This window comes from Felis catus, chromosome F1 (genome assembly GCF_018350175.1).
Source record: "Felis catus isolate Fca126 chromosome F1, F.catus_Fca126_mat1.0, whole genome shotgun sequence".
Classification (NCBI taxonomy): Eukaryota; Metazoa; Chordata; class Mammalia; order Carnivora; family Felidae; genus Felis; species Felis catus.
This window is the reverse complement of record NC_058384.1, coordinates 64,392,750-64,402,395: the sequence shown is the minus strand read 5'-3', so window position 1 is coordinate 64,402,395 and position 9,646 is coordinate 64,392,750. Positions and strand designations below refer to the sequence as shown.

The 9,646-nt window shown below is 62.5% G+C and overlaps 1 protein-coding gene across 2 annotated transcripts; it reads left to right on the top strand.

The window, feature by feature from the left end:
• Positions 1-272: 272 nt before the first annotated feature.
• PEA15 (proliferation and apoptosis adaptor protein 15) lies at positions 273-9,627 on the top strand. 2 transcript variants are annotated; one of them, XM_045049170.1, is made up of 5 exons: positions 273-435; positions 5,947-6,120; positions 7,284-7,439; positions 7,593-7,680; positions 8,532-9,627. In XM_045049170.1, the coding sequence occupies exons 2-4, from the start codon at positions 5,949-5,951 to the stop codon at positions 7,655-7,657; spliced, it is 393 nt and encodes a 130-aa protein (XP_044905105.1). In that variant the 5' UTR covers positions 273-435; positions 5,947-5,948; the 3' UTR covers positions 7,658-7,680; positions 8,532-9,627. The 2 variants fall into 2 exon arrangements, with proteins under 2 accessions (XP_044905105.1, XP_023103535.1); XM_023247767.2 differs by having other exon boundaries at positions 7,593-9,627.
• The last annotated feature ends 19 nt before the right edge of the window (positions 9,628-9,646 follow it).

Genomic DNA, 9,646 nt, shown 5'->3' with positions numbered 1-9,646 from the left:
CACAGGTCAGCCAGCTAAGAGGATCAGAGGCCCGAGGCCCGCCGAACGCCTAAACCCTAACGCACTCTGTGCTCCCCAGGGTCCCAGCCGCCGCGGCCACCGAAAGGGAACCAGGGGACGAGGGTGTCCCGCTGGGAAAGAACGAAACCCGAGGGCCGGGTCCCGCAGTCCCCGGGGGCGCGGGCAGCGGCCCTCGGCAGCCCACCCGCCGGCCCTCCCTCAAGCCCCGCCCCCGCCCCGCCCCCGCCGTGACGTCACCGGCCGGCCGGGCGGGGCGCGCGGGGCTCGGACTCGGGCTCGGCGGGCGGAAGCGGCGGCGGCGGCGGCGGCGGCGGCGGCGGCGGCAGGAGCGGCGGGAGCCGAGGAGGAGGCTCCGGACGCTGCCCAGGAACCGGGACGCCGGAGAGCCGCGCCCTGAGCGCTCAGCCCGCGGCGGTGAGAGGCGGGCCGGGGCCGGGGCCGGGGTCGGGCTCGGGGCCGGGCGGGCGCGCAGGGGCGGCGGCCCGGGGCCGCGGGGGGCGGCCGGGGTGCGGGGTGCGGGGCCCGGCCCGGGGACACTCGGCCGGGAGCCCGCTTCCCGCGCGGGCCGGCTCGGCCAGGACCCCCGCCGCGGCCCGCGGGGGCCACCGGGGGACCGGCGGGCGCGTGTCCGGGGCAGGGGGGCGGGAGCCGGGGGCGAGGAGGAGCAGCTAAGGCGAAAGCCCTAATTTCCTCCAGTCCGTGTCGGAAGCGACAGGGACACGCACACCTACGAGAGACACGCCAGCACACACGGTGACACACACCCATGTGACTCTTCCACACATCGCTTCGCACACAGCAAATCACAAACGTCCCTGCGCTACACATCCACCCCCTCCCCCCACGGCCTCCATGTGCACGTCCCCTGGGAGAACATCTGTCTGCGGGACAGCTGAGTGGGGGCCCCTGTCCCCAGGCCACCCTGATTGTCTGGGCACAGTCTGCGAGCCCTGGGCCTCAGGTTGCCCCTCTTTAAGACAGAGGGACAGGGAGACGGGATCCGGAGTGAGTGAGCCCGCCTGGCGCCCCGACGCTGGGGGAGCCGGGAAGGTAAGGGGCTGCTGCGGCCTCTGCCCCCCAGGTCCACTTAGGTGCCGGGAGCGGCTGGTTTCTGCGCCCCGAGTGGCCCAGGGATGGAGGAGGGGGTGGGAGAAGAGGAGAGGGAGAAAAAGAATGAGTATGAGTCAGCCAAGGATGGAGCCCAAGTCAGAGAGAGAGAGAATGAGGAGAATGTGTGCGAGGGACAGGGACACAGTCGGGGACGGGAGGGGAGGAAGCGAGGCCGAGGTGGCCAGAGCAGTGGGAAGAGGGCTGGGGGCTGGGCGGCACGGGCTCTGAGAGCCAGGACCCGGCGAGAGCAGGATGGGGCGAGGCCCCGGGGAGTTCGAGAAACGTGCTGAATGTGTGGGTTTTGTTTCTCGACGAGTCTGGCCCCCAGGCTGTCAGAGCGATTAGCTTTAATTGCTCTTCCCTTTGTGGCTAAACACTCCGTTGGGGAGATTGCCAGAGACGCCCTAGGCTGCCCGCTGCCCCGGTTGCCTACTTCCTCACCGCCCCCGACACCTGTGCCCGTCCTGTGTGCATGTTGTCATGCGTGAAGAGGGCCACGGAGTCACGCCCTGCCGGGCCGTCCCCTTCCCTACGGACCCTCACGCGCCACCTGGATGCAGCCAACCAGTTCAAGCCCCTCCCCCCCTTCCCCAAGCTGCCGCTCTCTGGGCAGCCGGGAAACTCACTCTTTCCCAAGAGAGTAGTAGCCCTGGGTGTTCAGAGGGGGACACTGAGTCACAGACCCCAGCGGTCCTCGGTACTCGGGGCCACCACCCAGTGAGACCGGCTGAAAGCCCACTGATAGGACAGGAGGAAGGGAGCCAGAGACCGCAGGAAGGAGGAGATGGGTGAGGGGGAGAGGTGGGAAGGAAACCGAAACAGGAGTAGGAGAGACACCACCAGCTGAGTGGCCAGCACTCGGGCCACCTCACCTCACCTCAGCCCTCTCTGCCCTGCCCGACCCGATGCCAGAGGTCTCCTCATGCCCCCATCGCGGGGCGTCTGCCTTCTCTTAGACTGAGGGCCTCTGTGCCCAGGGCTAACCCACCTGCCTTCTCAGCCTGAGGCCCGGGTATCCCGTCTCCCCTCATTCCCAGGCTGGCCGGCTGAGTCTTAGAGCCCCCTTCTTCCTTTGTTACAGGAAGAAAGACACCCCCCCCCCCAAAGCTGAATGGAAGCTAAGGGAAGAAGTCAACTGAGTGGGTTATTAAGGGAATCATTAGGACTAGGACTGCTTGAACTTGGGGCCCAGGTAGAACGGGCGTCCTGCCCTCCCTACTCACCCCTCTGCTTCCCCTCGCCTGGCACCCCATGCCCGGATCCAGAATCGAGGCAGTAAGACCCCCTCCTGCTGGTGTGGGAGACCTCCTCCACCCCCCACTCCGGCAGCTGCCACAGATGGGGGGGGGGGGGAGGCTTTCTTTTGAAGTTTACTGGGAGTTTGGGACCAAATGGGAGAGGGGATGGGCTTGAAGTAGTGTCCCAACGCACAGGGGTTACCCCGATTTGCTAGGCTTCTCAGGGTGCCCCGGCCCGCTGCTTCCGCAGGGGGTGCCCCAGGGCCCCCACCTGTCTTGCTCCGGGCTCCTATCCCCGGAGGCCAGCATGTAAGATCCTCCCCACCTGCCCCTCTCCCCCCAGCTTCCTCCATCACTTCCACTTTTGTCAGGGCTCCACCTGGGGCCAGCTTGGAAGGAGAGGGAGGGAGGGAGGGAGGAAGGAAGGAAGGAAGGAAGGAAGGTAGGTGTGAGGAAGCAGTGAGCAGAGCACAGAATGATCTGGGAGGGAAGGGGACTGACTTCCTGGCAGCCTCAGCTCCGGTCCCGGTTCCTGCCTTGGTATCCTGTCCCAAGAATGGCCTCCGCCCAGGCTGCCTGGTGTTCCCCAGACAACCTCTGTGCTGCTCCGGGGACCTGGAAGACTTTGCAGGGCTGGGAGGGGAGGAGACGCCTCTGTAGGCCCTGAGGAATCCTGAGTCTCGGTGACAAAAGTGACCGGGGGTGAAGGAGCCCGGCTTCTGCCAAGCCCCACCGGGGCCACACCGCCCCGAGGATGGTGCTTGTCCGTGAGACTTGAGAGCCACCTAAGGAGATTCCACTTCCTTGCACCCCAAGAATTCCCCAAGGGGCTGGCCTTGCCCCTGCTGCCCCGCCCAGGCCTGGCTGGACGGATCTCTCCAGGGAGGGAGCCCCCAGGCCGCCTTTCCCACTCCCGCAGGGGGCCTTACTGCACAGCTTCTGTCCCTGCTTGCCGCTCCCACACCCCTCCCATCCAGTGGTGTCATTGTCCCCACCGCTGGGGGAGGGGGGGGCAGAACCGAGGTCACCCTGGTAACTGCGGAGTCCCCGCACCCTCCCCTAGGATCCCTCCTTTGCAGCCTCCTTCCCTCTCCCAGCCCCGGCTCTTCCTCCATTCTGTGGGCCCTCCTCACCCTTCCCTTCTCTCTGCTTTTGGGCCTGTGATTACAGAGCTGACACACGCGTGCGGCGTTCACACACGCGCACGCACACACACACACACACACCTCGTACGCTCACCGCCACCCATCCAGCCCTAGCACGTACACATCCATCCCCAGAACACGCACGCACCCCCACACCCCGCCACCGCCACCTCCCGGTGCCCGCGCCCCTCAACGTTCCCCCCACCCCCGCGCCTCTTGGGGGCCTCACGTCTGCCTCGCGCTCTAAGAAAGCTCCTACCCACCGCCCCCCTCCTTCGTGGGTGGCTCACTCACACATTAATCCCTCCCCGCCCACCTCCCCTGGAAGTCTGTGTTTTAGATTCAGAGCCCTAAACCCAACTTCCTTCCAGGAGAGACACACACACACACATTCTCCTTCCACGGGATCTAGTTACAGCCTCTTCTGCGTGAAAATGGACAGGAGACCCCTAACCGCTGTCCCATTTCCCAGCCGAGGGCTTGGTCCCAGGGTCTCCTCCATGGGGGGGGGGGGCAGGGTCTTCTTGGGGGCACCCTGCCTCCTTCCCGTGCTGCCCCTTCCTTTTGAGCTCTCTCCACCCCCCCCCCATTGATGTCCTCATGCCTGGACCCCCCCTGCCCGTCACCCCCCTCTCCTGGCCCGGGATTATGGAGGGGGTTGGGGGGGGGGGCTGGGCTCCAGAGCCTGCCGCTGTGACCTAGATTTCAAGGCAGAGACGGCTCCTGGTGCTGACGGTCAGAGAGCATTGTTCCTGGCCCGGCCTGGTGGGGCGGCCGCCGGGCTCTGCTGTCTGCTTGCACCTGGCTGTGCAAGTGAGCGTGCCCGTGAGTGCCTGTGTCCGGTGGGGGTCCTGCTGGCTCATTGTGTGTGTGTGTCACAGTGCCTGCCACCAAGGGAGGCTTGTTGGTTCCGGTCCGAGTAGGGGGTTGGGGATGCGGACTTCTGGGTCCACGCCTTTTACTATGCCACGCCTCTCTGCCTCAGTTTCCCTGCACCTAGACCAGAAATTAGGAAAATGGGGTGAGGCCAGCCCCTCGCCGTCTGCTACGTTCCCAGGCCAGCGTTGGGGTGATTTGTGGGCAGTCCCCGTCAAGTACAAGGTCGTCTAGCTCCTTGTCCCAATCCTTGGTTCAGCCAGAGTTTAGGATAGAACTTACTTTTTAAAATGCTTTACTTTTCTGATTATAAAAGAAACATATACTCATCGTGGGGGGGGGGGAGCCCCTTTTAAACTCAGCACCGGAGTTTCACGTCTTATCACTTCCAGAAGTTCATTCTAAGGTCTGACCTTCCTTCTTCCTGTCTTAGTCACGCTTCCTACCTAGTGGGAAGGAGGGCCTTGAACGTTCTCTACCTTCCCACTTCCAGATCTTCCCGAAAGAGGGGTGGGGTGAAGGCCTAGGGGAGCCGCAGCCTCGCCCAAGCCCCCTCCAGGAGCCCGTCCCGAAGGTGGTGCCAGCCGGACGTGGGTGCAGGCAGCGGTGGCAGCCCCTTTGCTGCCAGACTCTCCCAGAGCTGCCTCGAAACCCCTTCCCCTGCCACCCAGCCAGCCTGGGAACCGGGCAGGGGGCCAGAGCCAGCCGCTTGGTATTCTGGGGCGCGGGGGCTGCGGGCATAGCACAAAGGCTAGGAGAGAGGGCTGTGCGGAGGCCCGGCGGCCATCAAGGGAGAAACGGGCTCCACAAAGGTGGGGGTGGCCCGTTGCTTCCCCCTCCCCGCCCGCCCGAGCCCTAAGGACTGAATACAGGGGGGCACGGAGGGGCCAGGGGACCGTTAGACCAAGCACCTAGGCATCCATCCAAAATGAGTCATTAGAGGGGCGGTGGGGAGTTGAAGTGAGGGACCCCTTTGCTTCTGGGGAAGAATGGGAGCTAGAACACACGAGCTCTAACCAAGCAGCCCCCCTCCCGCCCCTCCTGCCCCTCCTGCCCCTCCCAGAGCTTCTCACTGCCACGGCCGGCCAGCCTGCCTCTCCCTGAAGGTCGTTTTGGAGTGTTGTGGGTTTTTTGTTTTGTTGGGTTTTTTTTTTTTTTTTTGACAGGGGGAGGGGTTGCAGGTGGGTGGGGCGATTCTGGGGGGGGCCTGGGAGGCAGTGGGTGAGAAAGTCTGGAGCAGGTTGCTATGGTAACCGCCTCCTCAGTCAGGGGAGCTGTTGCCAGGGTTACTGCTGGGGGGGGCAGAAATGAAAAAAGATGGGGGAGAAGGAGGTGTGACTTGTCACTCTAGGCTGAAGCTTGGCCCCTAGCTTCTCGTCTCTTCCCGACTGCTCCCGCCGCCCTTGGGTCTTCATTTTCTCCCTCCAGCCGGGGGAGCCCCCCCCCCCACCAGCCTCCGCCAGGGTGGAGGGAGCTGGTGGAGGCGGGTGCCGGTGAGGAAACCGGACTGGCACCTCCAGCTCAGCCGCCTCTCCCTTTGTTCCTCCTGCCCCCAGTCATGGCCGAGTACGGGACCCTCCTCCAGGACCTGACCAACAACATCACCCTTGAAGACCTGGAACAGCTCAAATCGGCCTGCAAGGAGGACATCCCCAGCGAGAAGAGCGAGGAGATCACTACTGGCAGTGCCTGGTTCAGCTTCCTGGAGAGCCACAACAAGCTGGACAAAGGTGGGCGGGGGCCGCGGCCTCTCGGGCTCAGTCCTGGCGGCGGCAGCGAGAAGCAAGGTCAGGGCCGCACGCGCCAAGCACTCTCCTCTCCGGCAGGCTGGGAGAGAGGCTGCGAGTAGAGACCCGGGGGTGGTGGTCGGTGCGTGCCTCACGGTGCTGTCAGTCACTAACGGGGGCGCTCACACGCCCCTGTGCTATTGTCGGATGTGTGACAACACATTAAAACACAAGTCGAAGGCGATGAGATTAGAAGTAAAACCACAGGTTCCGACGTTTTTCGTATCCACTTTTAGAGACCACTGCTCTGGGAGTGGCTCGGGCGGGGAGTCGGTGCGTTAAGCTAGCCCTGCGAGGCAAGTGTATTTCGAAGGCAGGGTCCAAAGCGGGGGCATGCCTGGCAAAGGACCACAGTCCCAGAGGCAGGAGTGTCTGGTGTGCCTGGAAGAGCAAAGGGGGCCTGTTTGGCTTGGCTGGTGGGGCCTCGGGTACATTTAGTGGTGGCTGGAAAGGTAAGTTAAGGCTGCGCCGTGGGGGGCCTTGAGGGACGGGGTATTCGGCGGGCGGTAAGTGACCCCTGGGCCCCGTGGGCCGCGAGAGGTACTCGTCTGCCTGTAGCATGGCGAGCGGTCAGGAGGCGGCTGCAGAGGGTCACAGGGGAGGAGCCAGGGAGGAAGGACGGAGGGCGTCTGCAGTCTAGAACCGGCCCAGCCACGGAGAACATCCTTCTGGCCACGGCCGGGCCCGGGCTCACGAGGCCCAGCATCTCTCCTGGCTGGTCTGGGGCCTGCACCCCCACGGGTGCTGTCGGGAAATTCTTTCTGATGCTGACGAGGAGGAGTGCTAGGGAGTCAGCGTGGGTGTGGGGGGTCAGGAAGGCCATTTAACTCTTCTGTTCTCCCCTCCCCGCAACGTGGAACCTGGTATTCAGCCCGAATCCCTCGTTCTAAATCCCTAATGTTTTAAACTTCACTGACCAACCACCTGCTCTTCCCAGAAAGTCCTCCGTATTTACTGTGGGTGCCTTAGCTTTCTTGTCCTGCTCGGCAGCCCCGCCCCTTCCAGGGGCGTGCCCTCTGATAGCCAGTGTGGGTCCCAGAAGCCTGGCCTGGTGGGGCAGGGGAGGCCTCTCCAGCCTGGCTGACCCCGTCTCCGTCTTCCTTCAGACAACCTCTCCTACATCGAGCACATCTTCGAGATCTCTCGCCGCCCTGACCTGCTCACCATGGTGGTGGACTACAGAACCCGTGTTCTGAAGATCTCCGAGGAAGATGAGCTGGACACCAAGCTGACCCGCATCCCCAGTGCCAAGAAGTACAAAGGTAGGAGGCCACGCCTTCACCGTGCACCTCTCCCCCCCGCCCAGGGGTGATCCTTGGAGCACTTGACTCTGGGGAGAACGGAGGCGGATGCGGCGGGCCTGCCTGCTGTCGTCCACGCCTCCCGTCCCTGGACACCTCCCTTTTTGCCCCCAGACATCATCCGGCAGCCCTCGGAGGAAGAGATCATCAAACTGGCTCCGCCACCGAAGAAAGCCTGAGCGAGGGGGAGGAGAGGAGGAAGGTTGGACCTTCACTGGACCACTCCCTTCCCCCAGCCTCCAGGGGAGGGGCAAGGGCAACCCCCCCAGTCTACCCACTTACTAACCTGGTCCTAACCCCCTTACTGTGCGCGTGTGTGTGCGTGTGCGCACGCTCTGGCTGTCCGTCTGTATGTCTAGCTCATCAAGTTCCTCCTCCTTGTGAGAGGATGGGGGTCGGGCTGGGGGGGGGGGCTTCGTTTCCCCACTTTAGGGGGAGGTGGGGGCTGTTTCTATGCAAATAGAAATGGGCACATTCCTCCTACTGCCCTTTCCTCCACTCTTCCCCCACACGGCCGAAGTGTGGGAGCAGAAAGGACCTGTATTTTCCTACACTGAGGAGCCGAGCTGGGGGTGAGGGCCTGGGGAGAGGTGGGTGGACCTAATGAGGAGCAGCGGGAGGGAAAGTGGTTACCCAACCCCCACCCGGACGGGGCAAAGAACAGCCAGAGTTCCGAGTTTGTACTCCCATGCTGGATTGGCCGAGTCTTTTCGAGTGGTTCCTCAGGCTGGAGGGCCTGGGCCCCAGCAGGTCCCATTTTGCTCCCCTCCCATGGGCCTAGGATGGGTATGAGCCAGGGATCTAAGGAGAGAGGACCACGGGATCCCTTCCTGGCCCCGAAGTTCAAACCCCGTGGAGCACCCAGCATTAGACCCTCCCGCCTCCCCCAGAGCCCATGCTGGGAGCAGGCCCCCCTAAACCAGATGTGGGGAGGGGGGCCCTCTTTTCCACTCCTTTATTCCTACTCAGACTGTTGCACACACTGACTCCAAACCTAGGGAGACTGAGGAATGAGCTCCTTAGGTCTTAACCCCAACCCCGTCCCACCCACAGGGTCCCAGCGTGGTGACTACAGGCGACCCTCCCTATGTCGGGTCTAGAACGCCCCCAGCTGGAACGAAGGGAAGAAGCTAATTACAGTGTCTTCCTTTGCACTGACCACCCGCCCCCCCGCCCCCCCGCCACCAGTTCAGTCCAGGAGGGGACTTGTTAGCCCGTAGCCCATCTTCCCCACTATCCTGGCGTGTTGGGCTCGTGAATGCCTCCTAGCCAAATCACTAGAGTGCAGTGACCCCAGCCTCCTTCCTGTGCCAAGATGCCCTCCCTGCCCTGACCGTGCTAACTGTGTGTACATATATATCTACATATATGTATATTAAACCCGCACTGCCATGTCTGCCCTTTCTTGTGTCTGGCATTAACTTAGTGTCTAGGCCAGGGCGGGGGTTGGGGGGGGGGTGCAGTGAAGGGAGCGCCAGTCCAGTGGCTGTGTAGTGAAAACGAAGAAACTTTCTTCAAGTTTAAATTCACATGCAATCTCAAGAGACTATTCAGAGAAAGTTTTAAGTTCAGAGCTTTGAAGACATGGGAGCAAAACTTAAGTGGGAGCGGAGGGCTGGCTGTCAGAGGAGGGAAGAAGCCAGACTGGCCAGAGAGAGCCGCCTCTGTGCCCAGCCCAGCCGTCCCCTCTGGCCACCGCTGCGGACACCTGCCTTAACACATACACCTTGAGTACTCCACACAGTTTTGCCTTAAAGGACCTTCCCAAGTTTCCCCGGCCCTGTCTGGCTTCTCCCTCAAGGACAGAGAGATACTTGCAGAATTGGGAGGGGGGAACTGAGCACGAATTGTCCTTCCGGTCAGGATATGTGATGTGAGAGTGTGTGTGTGTAAGAGAGAGAGAGAGAGAGAGAGACGGAGGAAGGAATTAGGAGCTTTCTCTGAAGAGGAGAGAGGGTGAGATGGGAGAAGGGAGACAGGGTCATTTTCAACAGAGTCTAGTAGTATCTCTGTAAGGCAAAAATAATCTAAAAAGACTAACCTGCCCTCCCATCCCTGTACTGCTGTGAGATCGTCCCTATCCTGTGCTCCCCTGTCTGCAGTGTGCACGGCCTCATTCTAACCCTGGAATAAAGGTGATTGTACTGTACCCGGTTCTAGAATTTCTG